This window comes from Thermomyces lanuginosus (genome assembly GCF_041956635.1).
Source record: "Thermomyces lanuginosus strain ATCC 200065 unplaced genomic scaffold VTN49scaffold_29, whole genome shotgun sequence".
Lineage (NCBI taxonomy): Eukaryota > Fungi > Ascomycota > Eurotiomycetes > Eurotiales > Trichocomaceae > Thermomyces > Thermomyces lanuginosus.
This window is the reverse complement of record NW_027192363.1, coordinates 735,816-753,142: the sequence shown is the minus strand read 5'-3', so window position 1 is coordinate 753,142 and position 17,327 is coordinate 735,816. Positions and strand designations below refer to the sequence as shown.

The following is a 17,327-nucleotide window of genomic DNA, read 5'->3' as shown; positions in this document are numbered from 1 at the left end:
ACCATGGCTTCTGATGTAGGTAGCCCCTCCTAAGCCCTCCGCGGGCGCGTTTTGAGCAGCCAGAACTAACAATCCGCTCCTTTGCGTGTCCACAGCGCGAAAGGTATTTCGTTCCCGCAGTCGCGGCGGGTTTTACCGCCCAACCCACCGCAACATCGCTGATATCTTTGCAGCAAGACTTTCCTCGCCAGGCTCTGTGAGCAGGCGGAGCGCTATGATGGTAGGCGTTGAGAATTGGGCTCAATTCATTCTTGTCTGTCATGGCTAATCTTCGTGCGCTTGTGATGTGCAGAGATGGTTACATACATGAAGGTGCGTGGAATTGTTGCCGCTTTGTTGTTGCGTGATGGTAAATCTGACCGTGTTGATACAGGAAGTCGCTCAAGTATGATTCCATTCCTCCCCTCCTCGCGCGATTCGTGGAAAGAACGGGTTCTGATGATCGTAGATGGACGGTGAACTCTCCGTCGATGAGCGCAACCTTCTGTCCGTCGCCTACAAGAACGTCGTTGGCACGCGCCGCGCTTCCTGGCGTATCATCTCCTCCATCGAGCAGAAGGAGGAGTCCAAGGGCTCCGAAAAGCACGTGGCCATCATCCGCGAATACCGCCAGAAGATCGAAGTCGAGCTGGAGAAAGTCTGCCGGGATGTGCTCGAGGTTCTGAACACGTCCCTGATCCCCAAGGCGGAGACGGGTGAATCCAAGGTCTTCTACTACAAGATGTATGTGGTGTGCCGTGCGGCATTCCGGAGGACTAGATGTTGACAGCAATGCAGGCAGGGTGACTACCACCGCTACCTGGCCGAGTTTGCCTCTGGCCAAAAGCGCAAGGAGGCCGCGACCGCTGCGCACGAGGCCTACAAGGTAATCTCGGTCACATTTCTCCCGCGCCCTGGCGTGTCTAACCATCGCGACAGGCTGCTACTGACGTCGCGCAAACCGACCTGACGCCGACCCACCCGATCCGCCTGGGTCTGGCTCTGAACTTCTCGGTGTTCTACTACGAGATCCTCAACTCGCCCGACCGCGCATGCCACCTGGCCAAGCAGGCGTTCGACGATGCCATTGCCGAGCTTGACTCGCTGTCGGAGGAGTCGTACCGAGACAGCACGTTGATCATGCAGTTGCTGCGCGACAACCTGACGCTGTGGACCTCGTCCGACGGCGGCGAGCAGGAGCCGGCCGAGGCAAAGGAGGAGAAGCCCGCAGAGGGTGAGGCCGCGGCCGCCCCGGCCGAGGGCAAGTCGGAGGAGAATCCGGCTCAGGCTTCTTGAGCGGACCGCCTGTCAGAGGGTGACCTTTTTCAATTCTTGCTTCAGTCCTTTTTTTGTCTTTTTGTTCCCAATCCAGCCTGTTTAGTGAAATGGTACGTTTAGTGTGAAACAGAAAGCCGATGGAATCGCAATATTCCCATTAGTCGGGCGCAGTAGCTGTCCATGGGAAGCTTCTTGCGTAGCCGTGATGGGTGAAGTGATTGAGGTCGCCCCCCCCCCCCCTTCCATCAAGCTCCTGACCTCGATCTTCTTCTTTACTTTCTGATGCCATTCGCTTTACTCTTCAGAACAACACAAATACAAATACTATACCCAGTTCAATTCTTTATCGTATTTTCCTAACTGGCTGAGTCTGGTTGTGTTTGATTTACAACCCAGCCCAATCCCACAATCGATAACATTTCTTCTCCTCCCCAGACTTGGACGATGTAGACCACATTCCCAAGTATGAGCGCGATTGCTCACCCCCGAGATACACCTGGATCGCGCCCTGGTTGACGCTGACATAGTACCTCGATTCATGGTCTAAGCCACCGTCGTCATCGTCCGCACACGTCACCGCCGGAGCGGCACCCTGCAGAAACCCATCGGGAAAATACTTTTCGCGCGCCTTAGCCTTGAGAATCTTACCCACTGGCGACCGCGGCAAGGGCGGGTCGCGCGGATCGATAATTGTTAAGGCACTGGGAAGTTTATACGCCGCAAGACCGTTCGCGTAGAGCGCAGCACGCAGGGAACGGAGGGAGGTCGGAAATTCTGACCCTGTCTTTCCAATTTCTGCTGTTGTTGGACGAATAATCGCACCAACAAGTACTTTCCCGGTTGTGTCGTCCCGGACAGGGATGACCAGGACATCCTGCACGTCGCCGAGCTCTTGAATGGCGGATTCCACCTCGTGTGCGACTATCTTGTAACATTGGAATTTGAAGACTTCGATTTCGGTGAGTTAGCCTAAGTTGTTTCTGGGGCTAGTGCCAGGTGAGTCAACGATTCTTACCATCAAAGTTCAGCCGACCTTCAAAAATATATCGGTTGCCTTCGCGACGAACTTGATCACCAGTGCGAAAGAAGCCGTCTGCGTCAAACGCGGCGGCGGTCTCTTCAGGTCGATGTAGGTACCTGGGCAACCTTGATTAACTTTTGTCGCCTTAAGTGAATGGTGTCTGGCTCACTCCCGAAACATGTTTGGACATTTGAGGAGAAGCTCTCCCTGGTCGCCTTCAGACAGCTTCACCGTGACGTCCTTGCCGAAAGACCCGAGGTTGTTCTATTCCGTACCTTAGCCAGAGCGACAGGGCATATCAGTCAGGGGCACTCACAGGTTGCACGGCCACACTGTCCACCAGTGAGACTGCCACGGCCCCAACCTCGGTGGTTCCATACGTGCTCAGCAGTGGGCGACTGCCCGGCAAGGCGTTCCAGTCGCGACAAACCGACGCCGGCAACATACTCCCGCCCGTTATCGGGCCTTTGAGCCTGGCCAAACCGTCCGCATATTCCCGGCGAACCTCCGGACTTAGTTTGGCGATATTGTCGCGGTAATATGCGCAAAGTTTCGCAAACGACTGAGTAAACCCAACGTACCAGTGAATCTCACCCTTACGGATGCGATTCCACATGTACTCCTCAATCCAGGCTCCGGACCTTGGCATGTCAATCTCCGCGCCGGCGAGCAGGAACATGATCGCCGTGCTGATGCCAGTGATCCAATACCTGGGCAAGATGTCGAGAATTCGGTCTCCCGGTTGCACATTGAGCTGCTTGATCGTGCGCGGGCTGGTCTCGGCGAAGGCCCGGCGGTGATGCACCACGCCCTTGGGTGGTCCGGTCGTGCCAGACGTGAACACGACCCAGGCGGCGCCGCTCGGCTTGAGTGGGACGGGCGAAAGGGTTATTGTCAACGGGACAGGAGCCGGCGTGGAAATGACCTCGCGGACTCCAAGCACGACGGCGCCACTGTGTTGCTTGTTGAGGATGTCCCCAACGCTTGTGGCGGGTTCCGCGGAAGCGGATTCGAAAACCACGGCAACTGCCGTGCTGATTTCCAGAAGTTGCACAATCTCTTCAGGCTGACTATATGGAGCTATTCTTATTAACTCATGATTCTTTTTTGCAACAGTAAGGAAAGGAACTCACAGAGCGCAACAACCGCACAACCCAACGCCTGGACCGCCAAAGCGGCCACAAACCAATCATGCCCTGTCGGCAGACAGACGCCGATAAAAACATCACGATCCTCCTTGAGCGCCTGAACCGTCTCAGGCTTCAACGCCGCGACAATGACCTCCCGGAGACGGAGAGCCTCTCGGAGCAACTCGGGAAGCGTTGTAGTTTTGCCCAGCTGGCCGTCGACCAGGGCCGGACGGGAATGGATACTACCAATACCATCATTGTGTTCCCTTCCCGGATCCTCTTCGAGCAGCGAGAGGAGACGTGCGAAGAGAGGGACGTTTGGAAACTGATTTGGAAGGTAGAGCGGTGCGTCCATCTCTTTCGTAGTCTTCTCTCAATTCTTCCCTATGCAGCGTGTGTTGTCCCTGCTAGTTGAAAGGCACAGGATTTTTTTTTTCTATATATGCTCGTCTCGACACGTAGATATTGAAGTCGGGATATCGTCCGGTTCTTGAATCTCCCCTGGATCTGGACCTTCATTTGCTCGACAGGTTCATGGGAGCCGATGACACTTCCTCCGTACATATGCATTGCATCGTACATGTACCCCTTGTGACTAGCCATATGTAACATACCGACCGACCCTCCATGATGCATCGGAAAAAGACGCCCATGGAGAACACTTCCCACTGGCATGTTCTGACATTCTCGTGGAACAAGGTCTGTTTCTTGCAGGGCTCGAGAGAGTTGTTGGGAAGTTTGTGCATTCCATACGTGATACCAGTACAATTAGAATCTCGGCTTAAGAAATTAAACAATCCCTCGTTTACAATTGCAATCGATATCCATAATGATACTCTTATCCAATCTAGCAGCTCCAATTTCTCGGGACATACTGCACTCTCCTACTAACCCCTTACTCTTCGTCATACTAGGAAATGACCAGACACAGTTTGACAACCATGATCCGCACATCGATAGGAAAAGATGAAGGTTGACTCATTAATAGTAGTAACTCGTCTGTTTATGCCAGCTGGCGTCAGATCAAATGACCCAGTTGAACCTCAGCATTAACCCTAACTAACCCTAACTTTCTGCATTGATTGGTGAATGAGCCACCACCCAATACCTCTGGGTGAAGCAGTCAGTTGTGACTCACACGGACCTGCCTCCGTTCATCGCTAGCATGGTTCATCTTTTTAAGGAAGGGAAGAGCTTCACATGAACCCTTCGATCGTGAGGTTGATCTTATTCAACCCCGTTCTTATATATGGGCCGTGAGGGACTTGAATTTTCATAAAATCCACTGACACACCCCATAGATTCGAAATTACGGAAGACTGATAGGACTAAAGCATCCCCCTTGTTGACGCTGAAAAACTACCAACATATACCATACCTTGCTTCTGACACAGAAGTGTAGTGGGTTATCCAGGACTGTACGACCACACCACTAAACAGCAGGTCCTCATCGAAGCGAAAGCCAAGTCCTACTTGCGTACATTATGCGGAATAACGTACATGCAAGGGATTTCCTCCGTGTTGCACCTAAAGGTCACTGGAAATAGCACATTCGTGTTTCAACAGTAGATCCGCTCTAGCGCGGCCGATAGTCTCGGATACGAGATTCTGTGACAGCCCGAACCGGGCTGGCTATGCACTCTGAAATGTTTTCTGAAATTCAATGGGTGACATTTCAGCCCGCGTGCGACAATTACATAGATCATGATCGGAGAACGGCACTTGCTTAGATGGTGAATATTCTAGTCACGGATGGAGGACAGACTGTCAGTAGGATGAAATCCCTCCCGAATCAATGGTGATTGCCATCTAATGCTGATGCAAAACAGGTAGGTAATAGGTAGATACACTCGAACTGAACCCAATATCCGAAGGTGGCTTTTTTTTGATCCCTATTACATGAAGTCATCATCCCCAAGGTCATCGTCATCATACACAGTAATATCCTTGTCGAGATCACGGCCTGTGACCAAGCTAGCCTTTGTCTTGGCTGCCTTAGACTTCTTGGAGCTCTTGTCCGCCGCACGCTCCTCGCGCATTTTCTCATTGCTCAGCGTCGTCAACGCGCTGGCCACTTTCCGGATCTGCTCGCTCGGCAAGTCACGCACGAGCGCCTTAGCGAACTCAGGAACCCACAGCGCATATTGCGGCTTCTTCGCGTTGGCCGTCAGCAGTGGCAGTAGCGTCGCTGACAACTGCGAGAATTGCTCCTTGGTCGTGGGCTTGAATATGGGTAGCGTGCTGAGGTCCACCACCGCGTTCGGATCCGACGAGTCCCCGCCGATGGACACCACCACGGGCTTCCCTGCCCCACGACCTCGCGTCCGGTTCAGGTCAATATCGCCCAGCAGGTCTTCGGCGTGCTTGAGGTCGGCCTCCTTTTCTGTCCGTCGCAGCCGTAGGCGTCGCTCGTACTCGTCTTCCTCTTCGTCTTCTCCACTTTGTTTTTGCTCCTCTTTGCGCCGTTGTCGTTCCCGTTGATGCTCTGCGATCCGCTCTGCTCGGCTCTTCTTCTTGGCCGCTGCTTCGGCTTCAGCTTTGGCAGCGGCGGCGGCGGCGGCAGCGGCCTTTTCGCGCTCGGCTTCGGAGTCCTCCGCGGCGTCCCACGAGTCAACGACCTGCCGTACAGAATGTCAACCCTGTTTGCGCCAGAAATACATAGCTAAGAAAGGCCATCTGACTCACCTCATCCTCCTCGTCCTCAAACTTGCGACGACCCGCAATCTCCGGCGGGGTGGTATCCTCGTCGTCTGCAACAGTCCGTTAGCATGCCTCCCCCATCCTTTGCGACACCGGACGGTGATACGAACCCCAATTTGCAGACGCCATGTTGGACGTTAAAGAGGTCAGCGCGGTGTTTCAGGAGATCAGGAAAAAAAAAATCAGAAAATCCGTCCTTTCACTTGACCGTGATACTAAGCCTCGAGTAGCACCACACTGTGGCGCCTAATGTCGTGCAAGACTGCAGACAGCCGGACGAAGGCGCGGCCTTGCGAGGAGTCTCCCAGGACAGGATTGTAACACTGTCGGCCCATTTCAAAGTCTCTTCTTTTATCAGAGAAATTACGGGCTCTGAGTGGGTGCATGGAGGGGCAGAGTCACGTGATTCCGTGGATCGCTGTCTGGCCTGCCCTCTACCTTCTGCCTGACCCTCACCCATTGCGTCATCAGTCTTACTGATCATGAGAGACGACTACATACTCCGTACACGATGCTGAAAGGCCACACGGATAGCGCAATCGTACTTTTCATTCATATCCTAACTCATCTAATCATTAAATCACTATGAAAATCAAGCAACCCGTTTACAAATTGACAGCGTTGCGGAAGTTGTTGCCGGCATAGATGGCCTTGTCGCCCAGCTCCTCCTCAATGCGCAGGATCTGGTTCAGCTTAGCCAGACGCTCAGACCGCGCCGGCGCACCGGTCTTGATCTGGCCAGAGCGCAGACCGACGACAATGTCAGCAATGGTGACATCCTCGGTCTCACCGGAGCGGTGCGAGACCATGACGCCCCAGTTGGCGGCGTACGAGTCCTTGGCCGCCTGGATAGCCTCGGTCAGGGTGCCGATCTGGTTGACCTTAAGCAGCAGGGCATTGCACGACTTGGACTCGACGGCCTTCTTGATGCGCAGGGGGTTGGTGACGGTCAAGTCATCACTAGATTGCATTAGCTGGCCCCGTATTCACGCAACATAGTTTGCGGCATCCCGTAGACTTACCCGACGATCTGGAAATCAGAAGTCTTGAAGAAGTAGCTCCAAGCCTCCCAGTCATCCTCAGCAAAAGGATCCTCAATGCTGACAATCGGGTACTTGGCGGCAAGCGACTTGTACAGGTCAGCCAGCTGCTCATAGGTGAGCCACTTGGACGGGTCGCTCTCAGGGTTCTTGTAGTCCAAGTCGTATTTCTTAGCGTCGGGCTTGTAGAACTCGCTCGAGGCAACGTCCAGGGCAATCTTGATCTGGCCAGTGTAGCCCGCCTCCTCGATGGCAGCGGTGATGAGGTCCAAAGCCTCCTCAGGGTTCTCAAGGTTGGGGGCAACACCACCCTCGTCGCCGACGTTGCCGGCAGACAGGCCGTAGCGCTTCTTGGCCAGAGCCTTGAGCTTCTGGTAGACTTCAGCACCCTGGCGGAGACCCTCAGAGAAGGTCGGCGCAGAACTGTAACTCTGTCAATTTGCCTTCACTTTATTCCAAATCCATTCTTGCAAACTTACGAAGGAACAATCATGAACTCCTGGAAGGCGAGGCGACCACCGGCGTGGGAACCACCGTTAAGGACGTTCAGGAACGGAACGGGGAGGACGTAGGGCTTCTTAGTGCCCGCAAGGTCGGAGATGTGAGCGTACAGCGGGACGCCCTTCTCGGCAGCACCAGCCTTGGCAACAGCCAGACTGACGCCGAGGATGGCATTGGCACCCAGCTTGGACTTGTTGGGGGAGCCATCCAGCTTGATGAGGAACTCGTCGACCTTGCTCTGGTCCTTGACGTCAATGTTCTCCTTGATGAGGGCGGGGGCAATGATCTCGTTGACGTTCTTGACGGCAGTCAAGACACCTGCCAGAGTGAGCTTCTTCTCTGGCCGTTACTGTGAAGCTTAGTCCTGCTTACCCTTGCCCAGCCACTTGGACTTGTCGCCATCACGCAACTCGTGAGCCTCATGCTGGCCTGCCCTTGGTCAGTAATCAGCTATTGAATAGAGAAAAAGCTAATATGACGCACCCGTCGAGGCGCCAGAGGGGACAGTGGCGCGGTGCAGACCGGTCTCGGTGATGACCTCAACCTCGACGGTGGGGTTACCACGCGAGTCGTAAACAGAGCGAGCGCGGATCTTGGTGATAGCCATGTTGTCGACTAGAGTCGGGACAAGACTGGACGATTGGAAAAGAACAGGTGGCAGCAGAGAGATTTTAAAGGACGGAGGGGTGGAATGGAAAATTATTGACGCCGTCAATCGAGTCTCAGAATTTGGCCGCGGGGAGCTTCACCGTAACCCGAAAACAGCATCCAGGGCAATGTTTCCGGTTTATGGTGCTATTTTTCGCTGTAATTGCGCCCAGTAAGTCCAATTCTGGCGCTCACAACGGAGCACACTTCTGACTCATTGCAATCGACCTTGATGCTATTGCTGCTTGTGGCTACATGTTGACTCACGTCGCCTTTGTAGACGCGGGTGGCGGGGTAGATTCAATCCTACAGTAGGATTATGTACTCGTATCTAACATTCCTCAATGCAGAACGTCGTCGAAGTAGAATGACTTTCATGTAGCTAGAGGCATTCGATAGCAGAAGCCTCGCCCGTGGGCCCATCCTCGCTCACATCAGTACATGACGATTTGTGAATGATGACGTGAGTCATGAACTCCGTCACCTCCCGATCTCACAGCGGGCTCGGCAGACACGAATTGCGATCAGCCGTGTGTGATTCATCCGAGGGAGCCTGTCAGTTCTCGATATCTCGGCTGCGACAGGGCATCGGTAGAATGGATGAGTTTACGGAGGTCTTCTCCGCGAGATTTTCGTGATACCTCGGGCGATGAAGGGAGGCAAGCAGAGGGGTTGGTGCCTGATTTGACAGGCATTAAGGAGGGGCAGTTTGCAGTGTTTGGACTTTGCTCTCACTAACCGTATCTGGTTAGTAGCTTGGATCTGGAGCTGATCACGTGCGCGCCAGGCATTGGCCTTGTCGTCAGCGAGGTCAAGCTGCGCGCCTGAGCTGTAGCCTTAGTAGACACTGCCAGACAAGTACCCAACTTCTCTTATTCTCTCTTTCTTTACGACGTCCTCTGAAGTTTGTTGTACGGCGTGTCTATCCCTCCAACCATGAACGGCACGAATGATCCCGAAAGAGCGCAAGCTCTTGAGGATTACAAGAAGAGCTTGCTGGAGCTGCGAGAATGGGAGGCGAAGCTGAAGGACCTGCGCATGGGCATCAAAGACCTCCAAAAAGAGTTTGATCAAACAGAAGAGAATATCAAGGCATTACAAAGTGTCGGCCAGATAATTGGGGAGGTGTTGAAACAACTGGACGAGGAACGATGTAAGCTAGCTATCGACGGGAGTTGGGTAAGCAAGTATGACTGATTCTGGCAGTTATCGTCAAGGCATCGTCAGGTCCTCGATATGTTGTCGGGTGCCGGTCGAAAGTGGATAAATCGAAGCTGAAGCAGGGCACGCGAGTCGCCCTCGACATGACGACGTTGACGATCATGCGCATGTTGCCGCGTGAGGTCGACCCGCTCGTGTACAACATGTCGCTGGAGGATCCAGGGCAGGTCAGCTTTGCCGGAATTGGTGGCCTGAACGAGCAGATTCGGGAGCTGCGCGAGGTGATTGAACTGCCACTCAAGAATCCAGAGCTGTTCATGCGGGTGGGCATCAAGCCTCCCAAAGGCGTGCTCTTGTACGGACCACCTGGAACTGGCAAGACCCTGTTGGCTCGAGCCGTGGCCAGCTCGCTCGAGACGAACTTCCTGAAAGTTGTCTCGTCCGCGATCGTGGACAAATACATTGGCGAGTCCGCACGTCTTATCCGAGAAATGTTCGGGTATGCCAAGGAGCACGAGCCCTGCATCATCTTTATGGACGAGATCGACGCAATCGGCGGGCGACGATTCTCCGAGGGCACGTCAGCGGATCGCGAGATCCAGCGCACGCTGATGGAGCTGCTTAACCAACTCGACGGGTTCGACTACCTGGGTAAGACGAAGATCATCATGGCCACGAACCGGCCGGATACGCTGGACCCAGCGCTTCTGCGCGCCGGGCGATTGGACCGCAAGATCGAGATCCCGCTGCCCAACGAGGTGGGCCGGTTGGAAATCCTGAAGATTCACGCGAGCTCCGTCAGGACGGAAGGCGAGATTGACTTTGAAAGCATCGTCAAGATGAGCGACGGCCTGAACGGGGCGGACTTGCGGAACATCGTGACAGAAGCGTACGTTTTTCCAGTCCTTCGAATGAAGACCAGAGGGCTAACATCCGTTTTACAGTGGTTTCTTTGCAATCAAGGACGACCGCGATGCGATCAATCAGGATGACTTCAACAAGGCCGTCCGCAAGGTCGCCGAGGCGAAGAAGCTGGAGGGCAAGTTGGAGTACCAGAAGCTATAACCTGAATCATCTCGCGTGTAATATACCGGATCTCGATGTTTAAAAACGAGCATTTTTTACGAGCTTTATTAGCGCTGCCGTACTGATACGATGGATTCGAGTCGAAATGATAGACTGGATCGTAACGAGGTATGCAAATAGCACAAGATCATCGCTGACATGACCACCGGCCTTCCAGATCCAACACCGTTCCCAGTAATCATTAACCCTGCCATCCTGATTATCAAACGCTAGATCAAACAAAAACATCAAGCCATAGAAAGAAAGAAAGAACTACAAATCCTCGGAGAACCTCGACTCTCGCACCCCCGAACTCCAACTTCTTCGTTCCACCGCTGGCATCGACGGCGGCGGCGGAAGCTGCGACGGCTCCTCCGGCAACGATCCCGACGCCGACCTCGATGTCGACCCTGTATCGGCCCCCGTCGCCATGGCTATATCCCGCTCCGTCACGGGGTTACTAGCCAGCGGCGCGCGGCGATCCTCGACGGCACTGACGAAATCCGGTGTGGGCGTGCTGCTTGCCGTGCCGGTCATGACGAAAGCGCCCCGCCTGCGCTCCGCCTCTTCATCAATCGCCTCTGGCGGCACCGTCGCTGCCGCGGCGGTAGCTGCCGGTGTGGCGGTGGTAACTGACTTTCTCCGACCGCCGCCCAGACTCATGCGGTTCTTGAACCACGCTTTGACGCGGGACTCGGTCCGTGGTGATGTGGCTGTGGCCGTTGTCGTTGTTGTTGCCGCCGTGGCGATTTGGGAAGGCGGCGTGCTGGAGATGACCACAGGCGGTTCTACGACGCTTGAGCTTCCCTCTGTTCCTGCGGATACGTTGGTATTGGCGGTGACAAGGCCGCTGCTGGAAGGACGCTGGGAGGAGGTGGCCTCGGACGGCTGCTCGGCGGAGGGCGCCTGAGTGGCAGCGAGTTGCTTCCGCGCAGCAGCGGCTTCGGGCCGCTCCGCTTTGGATTCTTCCGCTGGTTTTTCGGCAGCATTCTCCGCGGCATCTCGCTCCCGCGCCTTTGTTGGCTCGGCTGCTCTCTCTTGCTCAGGCTGAACTTCCGCAACAGGTTCTTGGGCCTTCTTCTCTGCTCTAGGCTGCGCAGCGGTTGTGTCTTGTTTCTTTCGCGTCAACGACAGGGATTTCTTGGGCAAGATTCCAATAATCCCTGGTTGTTCCGGGCGTTTCTTTTCTCTGGTCACTGTTTCCGATCAGCATGTGACAACAGGCATATCGATCAGGACAGTCGCACCTTTTCGCTGCTCGGCATGCAGCTCTTTCTCCCTCTCGCGTTCCAAATTTGCGAGCCATTGATTTCTCTCCTCGTCCAGGCGTTTTTCGATGATTTTTGCCTGCTGTTCCTCCACTCTTCCGGTGATCTCATCCAGGGTAGGCTGAATGCGCGCACGCGCAACTTCTTCGACATCCGCCTGGGTCACGTATCTGTCCCCGCCGATAGGGATCTTCCCTGTCGTTTCGAGTTGGGCCGAGATGTCATCCTTCGCCTTCTCGTGTGCCTGTTCCTCCCATTCCCGCAGCATCGACGGCGACAGCTTTCCCGTTTTCGCGTACACCTGCTCATCCATATCCTGGATGGCCGCGTTGACATTCCGCCGCGCGATATTCATCAGTGCCTCGCGATCCCGAATCCTCTTTTCGTCCACCTCGCGCAACCGGCTCTGCAGCGTCGACATCTGATTTCGAATCTTCTCGGAACGTTCCCAGTCGAGCTGCGAAATGTCCCCCTCGCTGGGCGTGCGTCGCCGAAATCGCTGCGTGAGGCTCAGCCGTGTTGGTCGCGGGCTTGACGGAAGGCCGTAGTATTCTTGTTGCGCGACACGATCCTCTCCATCCATTTTGGCCAGCGTGTCGGCGGCTCGTTTCTGCGCCGCTTCGTGCAAGGTTTGCGGTCGGCGAGTTGCGATCTGCTCATCGCCTTCTGTCCAAGAGAATTCAGAGTAATAGGACATTGGCCGGGACCGTCGCTGCTGCTGAGTACCTGTAGTAAAGGGTTTTTCTGTTGGATTCGGCTGCTCCTCCTGCGTGCCCAACACGGAATACATATCCTTTGCCATCGACACTGCTGCAGCTCGTAGTTTGTCGCGATGTCTCTGTTCCTCCACTTCAATATCCACCGGTGGCGTTGAGGTATATAACCTTACGTTCGAACGCGCAATGTTGTGGATCCTCGCCGCCTCCACCGACGGTTCTAGGTGCTCCAATATGGTAATCGGGCCCTGACTCGCCTGATGGGACCTCGTCGCAGCGGAAAGGGCGTACGCAGAGGTATTAGTATCGGAACCGGCCACTGGCTTGGACGGCGCAGACTCGGCTCTCCGTCGACGACTCCTTACAGTAGCTCCCGTGGCCGCGGTCAAGGCACCAGGATGCATCTGCATACTTCCATCGATATCGCGTGCCTCCTTGCCTCCTGTCGCACTAAAAGACTGCTGCCTCTCAAAGGGTGGTGGTGAAGTCTGCAGGCGTTCTCGCGCGGCAATGAGCGCCGCCTTGTAGACCTCTGGGTGTACGTTGCCAACAACAGCCGGCTGAGGCTCCGGGCTCATGGTACTCCGGGCCAACAACGCTGCCTTCTCCGCATGGTCCTGAAGCTGGAGCTGTGCGCCGGGCTTCCACCATGCCTCGATGGGTTTCTTTCGACTGGCATGTGCAAGGCTAGCAGCGGTTCCGGCATCGGAGAGACTACGAGCGGGAAGTTGTTTCGTGGCTTGGCATGAACAATATCAACCCTATGATCCAGATAACAGGTTATTATCGATACCTACTCTGTTCCAGAGGTCTCGCCTCGATTGTGTCGCTCCCAGCACGCTTGTGTCCTGGGTCGGTCACGTACAGGGCTGCGGTGGCGGCTAGATAATCATCAACTTTATCAGCAAGGGGATTGCCAGGTGTTAGCCATCCGTATATGCATACCATGATCCGCTAATCTCGCACTCGAGGAACTTCCACGCGGAGCGTCCGTGCAGGTACATGTTTTCGCCGCCATCATTGCAGCGCACGATCTCGCCTTTATTCGAAGTTTTGCGTTCTCGTCAATAATGATATAATGGAAACGAACGTTCCCTTCTCCAGGACAATGTGATTGCAACAAGGCCGGAGAAATGCATCACCCGGTGAGCCGAGGAATATCATGACCAGAAGTAGAACCCAAGTAAGCAAACTCGAAGGGAATAAGTTCCTGGAAACAGGACCCATAAGCCTGAAACTAACCGCGTGCTCCGCGACAAAGCATGACAGTCCATCCTGCACAATCGCGATAGTGACGTAGGTTTTCTAGGACTTGGTCGAGACCCTCAAGCAAGGCATAGTTCCGATGGACCACTGGGAACCACAAGCTGATTACAGTATTGCCCATAGCTTTGGTTCTGGACTAGTCTGATTCTGGCAATGATGTGCCAATATGTGGCGGTGCAGGAATTTTTGATTGGTTCAACGTGCGGAGAGAGTTTGTGGCTGGTGAAAGTTCTTAGCTAAGCTAAAAGATGATTGGACAGTTTGCAACGGGAACCATTCTTTCCGTTCAAAGAATAGTTTGAGCCGCAATAGATATGTACGTCATTCGTCAAACTGTCAGATTTCGACCCCGATCCTCCGTAAGTAATAACGTAGTTAACAATGAGCTTTCAGCTAAAAGAAGAGGGCAGCTGGCGCTGGAGATTGAACACTACTTCCAGAGTACACGTTCAATGAGGCAGACTAAAACATTTATTGGAACCAGGTTAGAGTGAACCATCATGCGCCAAACTGATACCGGAAGAGCTCGGATATTCGAGGCAGATCAATGAAAACTACATGGAAACACTCACGTCATGATTAAGACTAGACAAATGCGCCAGTCATATGCAATTGCACAGGGACATTATGATTACATGATAACAGTATAATAATGAGACAGCGCTCAGACTCAAAAGCATACTCTATGCATAATACTGAATCTCGTGAACCCGAAATAACTGACTGAGATCCTCAGCATGGTCATGATATTAAGGACTGTAGCTGCTGAGTTGGAGGACAGCTACCACAGTCCCAGCATCTTCAGAATGTCATGCCGTGCAAAGAAAGATCGATTAATTTTCCCAAACACATCTGCATCGAATCAGCGCGGACTCGTCGGGATAAGATATTTCCAAGAAGACTTACACATCGGAATGGAAAGTAAACACACGCCAATCTGGATTGAGCCGATAATGATGAACGGGATGCGTGTTCCGCTCCGTGCGACGAACCAGTCGTATGCAAAGTAACACAGGATAAAGCTGAAGATGTTTTTGAACACCAACATGGCCGTGAATGCCTCGACCGCGATTTGACCTGCTCCTGTCAGTGAGACCCTTCCTAGAAGTGTGGCGACATCACTTACGATGAGCATCGACAACGTACAAGGCACTGGCAACAGTGCCCAAGACCATACCCATGATGACAAAAGCGAAAAACACTTCCGCCAGAAACCAGCCGTATCGTGTGATGTCGTCTGTGACAATGCCGAATCCATAAAGGCCGATCCCGCAGAAGAGCATCTGGAAAAATACAAGCGGGATCCGGAATTCGGGCTCGTAGACACCCTTGTTGAGCTTGACCATGACTTTCATGATCCAGTCCGACAAGAGGCCCGATATAGCGAGGCCGAGAATGGATCCAATAAAAGCACCAACGTACATGTACCCCGTCCTGACTTCATCGAACCACAGGGGCGGGCCCAGGAATACAACTCCCAACACCACGCCAATCAACACAGTCCATCCGATCATGACTCCTTGAATGAGACATGCCTGAGCGACGTCAATACACCCTGCCAACAACGGTCAAAGGAGAAATGGTCATCTTACCCAGACAATGCCAGGATGGAGGAAGAGAAGAGGAAACGGCCGGAGCAGCAACTTCCAAAACTTCTCGTCCGTCTTTCTACCATTGAACAGCTGGACCCGCTGCCACAACGTCGCACGTTGAGGGGCTGCAGAAGCAGCAGGCTCCGTGCCGCCAGCTTCGTTTTTATACGGCGTTTCCTGTGTCTGCTCAACTGCCTGCGCTTCCTGGTCCATCTGGCCCGGCTCGTAGACAGTATTGTCTGAGTCAGACGGTCTCCCTTGCAGGTTCCCCCGTGCAGGGACTTGAGAGTCGCCAATGAAGTCAGTGTTGAGTTTATCCGCACGCCGGTATGCCGTCTCTGGGACGAAGAAAATCATGACCGGGAGAAGCGCTCCCAGGAAGATAGCGACGAAGTAAAATGACCATTCCCAGCCGAGCGAATCGGTGATCTTGCCCACAAAGACCGGGGTCAAGAATGCGCCGCCAAACAGAGCCACGTTTGACAACGCCATCCGCTTTCCACGCTCCTGTGCCGCCAATTGGGTTAGTGGCCGGACCGGGAAACATGGAGACTAAACCAAAACTAACATGCACGAAATATAGGTCGCCGACGCAGGTGTTTACCAAGGCCTCAAATGGCGCGAGTGCAAACCCCTGGAAGACTCGAGCCGCCTGAAGGCTTCTGAAATTATTGCTACTGCCACCCGCCCAGGCACAGCTGATGATCATGAGAATCTGGCCCAGGATGAAGAGGTGGCGCTTCCCCCATACCCTAGCCGTCGGGACGCAGAGAAATCCGGCCACCCCAACTCCGAGCAGATGGTATCCCGTCAGCAGGGCGACATCTGTAAAGCTTTCCCCAAACGACGTGGCGATTGTCACGGTGTTGGCAGCAAGGATCGGGCTCATGGTGGTGCAGATAACTGCCACCAGAGACAGGATGGCCAGGATTGCATCGCGCTTCCAAAGTGGCCAGTTCTGGAAGTTCACCTGTTAGGACGAGTGCCTCGCAATCACATACAAAGCGAAAAAGGCCAGCGCACCAATGGATCGTTGGGATCATCGCTCGGCTGTGGAACGAGCACGATGGGCACCGGGCCGGAGCGGTCGTACTTGAGCCCCGGCGTTTCTTCCTCGGGCTGTCGCTGAGTGTCATCTATCACGTAGGATGTCCCTGTTCGACCGCAGCGTGTCAGCACCCAATGGCACGGACAACACAGGACGGAAGATACACACCTGGGACATGGTCTTGGCCCCGCGGTTCAATTACCCCGAGTCCCATCTTGACAGATCTCAAGCTGCGCTGCGCGGACGTCGGTCACATATGCTGCGGGAAGGAATGGCGAGCTATTAAAATTTTGCTACAGCTATCCCTCAGATTTGTGGTGAGCGCACACCACGTTTCTCATCCACCAGCGGAGACTTAACAGGCAAGTCGCCGTGCATGAAACTCGATTTTAGCCTAAGAAGACGCGCAGTAAAGTTCAGCGCAACGCAGATGCCGCCGATCTCTGTGATTCGCCGTCAACTGGCCAATGAAATTCCTTGGTGGATAATGCACACCCCCTTTCCATTGTCTTACCAAAAGGCCAATGCGTGCATGCATGCGGAGAGAGATGGAGAGCTGTGCTGGCACTGCTGGCCAATCGGAGGCGGTTTTCTGCAAGGGCACCGACAACTGGGACGAACAGGCGAACCACTCGCCTACCAAAAGGGTAAAGCTCGGTATCTAAAGTCATGTGATTTTGATTAAGCTTTACCTCTTGTAAGCTAGTGGATGAAACTTAACCTCGTACTAGCCGTAAGTAGAAGGTCGGACGTCACATTACGGTATTGAGCGTATCATCTAGAGTGTAGGCATACCTTTAGCACTTCAGCCATTTCAGCTGCAGTTCCGGGGTGGTCAGACAGCCAGCCGTTTTTATCTGGCCGCATCTCTCAGTTGTTTTTAGCCCTCTGGTTGACCCAAAATTATTTCGCGC

At 54.0% G+C, this 17,327-nt stretch overlaps 8 protein-coding genes across 8 annotated transcripts; 2 read left to right on the top strand and 6 right to left on the bottom strand.

The window, feature by feature from the left end:
• Positions 1-3: 3 nt before the first annotated feature.
• On the top strand, positions 4-1,275 carry VTN49DRAFT_3812 (uncharacterized protein; the record flags this gene model as incomplete). The annotated part of the gene is made up of 8 exons (XM_069411689.1): positions 4-15; positions 96-103; positions 174-220; positions 293-312; positions 374-385; positions 449-723; positions 778-865; positions 919-1,275. The coding sequence occupies 8 exons, from the start codon at positions 4-6 to the stop codon at positions 1,273-1,275; spliced, it is 819 nt and encodes a 272-aa protein (XP_069268282.1).
• Positions 1,276-1,642: 367 nt separating this feature from the next.
• Positions 1,643-3,763, bottom strand: VTN49DRAFT_3811 (uncharacterized protein; the record flags this gene model as incomplete). Its single annotated transcript, XM_069411688.1, has 5 exons — positions 1,643-2,205; positions 2,273-2,394; positions 2,448-2,542; positions 2,595-3,358; positions 3,412-3,763. 5 exons carry the CDS (start codon positions 3,761-3,763, stop codon positions 1,643-1,645), a joined length of 1,896 nt encoding a protein of 631 aa, XP_069268281.1.
• Positions 3,764-5,303: 1,540 nt separating this feature from the next.
• VTN49DRAFT_3810 (uncharacterized protein) lies at positions 5,304-6,237 on the bottom strand (the record flags this gene model as incomplete). Its single annotated transcript, XM_069411687.1, has 3 exons — positions 5,304-6,026; positions 6,094-6,158; positions 6,219-6,237. The coding sequence occupies 3 exons, from the start codon at positions 6,235-6,237 to the stop codon at positions 5,304-5,306; spliced, it is 807 nt and encodes a 268-aa protein (XP_069268280.1).
• A 476-nt stretch (positions 6,238-6,713) lies between these two features.
• VTN49DRAFT_3809 (uncharacterized protein) lies at positions 6,714-8,256 on the bottom strand (the record flags this gene model as incomplete). Its single annotated transcript, XM_069411685.1, has 5 exons — positions 6,714-7,068; positions 7,131-7,571; positions 7,628-7,967; positions 8,022-8,078; positions 8,133-8,256. The coding sequence occupies 5 exons, from the start codon at positions 8,254-8,256 to the stop codon at positions 6,714-6,716; spliced, it is 1,317 nt and encodes a 438-aa protein (XP_069268279.1).
• A 977-nt stretch (positions 8,257-9,233) lies between these two features.
• Positions 9,234-10,523, top strand: VTN49DRAFT_3808 (uncharacterized protein; the record flags this gene model as incomplete). The annotated part of the gene is made up of 3 exons (XM_069411684.1): positions 9,234-9,450; positions 9,504-10,347; positions 10,403-10,523. 3 exons carry the CDS (start codon positions 9,234-9,236, stop codon positions 10,521-10,523), a joined length of 1,182 nt encoding a protein of 393 aa, XP_069268278.1.
• A 273-nt stretch (positions 10,524-10,796) lies between these two features.
• On the bottom strand, positions 10,797-13,528 carry VTN49DRAFT_3807 (uncharacterized protein; the record flags this gene model as incomplete). Its single annotated transcript, XM_069411683.1, has 4 exons — positions 10,797-11,719; positions 11,771-13,246; positions 13,305-13,388; positions 13,453-13,528. 4 exons carry the CDS (start codon positions 13,526-13,528, stop codon positions 10,797-10,799), a joined length of 2,559 nt encoding a protein of 852 aa, XP_069268277.1.
• Positions 13,529-14,554: 1,026 nt separating this feature from the next.
• On the bottom strand, positions 14,555-16,627 carry VTN49DRAFT_3806 (uncharacterized protein; the record flags this gene model as incomplete). The annotated part of the gene is made up of 7 exons (XM_069411682.1): positions 14,555-14,625; positions 14,680-14,850; positions 14,900-15,308; positions 15,366-15,872; positions 15,934-16,323; positions 16,389-16,519; positions 16,582-16,627. 7 exons carry the CDS (start codon positions 16,625-16,627, stop codon positions 14,555-14,557), a joined length of 1,725 nt encoding a protein of 574 aa, XP_069268276.1.
• A 92-nt stretch (positions 16,628-16,719) lies between these two features.
• VTN49DRAFT_3805 (uncharacterized protein) lies at positions 16,720-17,280 on the bottom strand (the record flags this gene model as incomplete). The annotated part of the gene is made up of 4 exons (XM_069411681.1): positions 16,720-16,856; positions 16,928-17,049; positions 17,106-17,128; positions 17,209-17,280. The coding sequence occupies 4 exons, from the start codon at positions 17,278-17,280 to the stop codon at positions 16,720-16,722; spliced, it is 354 nt and encodes a 117-aa protein (XP_069268275.1).
• Positions 17,281-17,327: the final 47 nt, after the last annotated feature.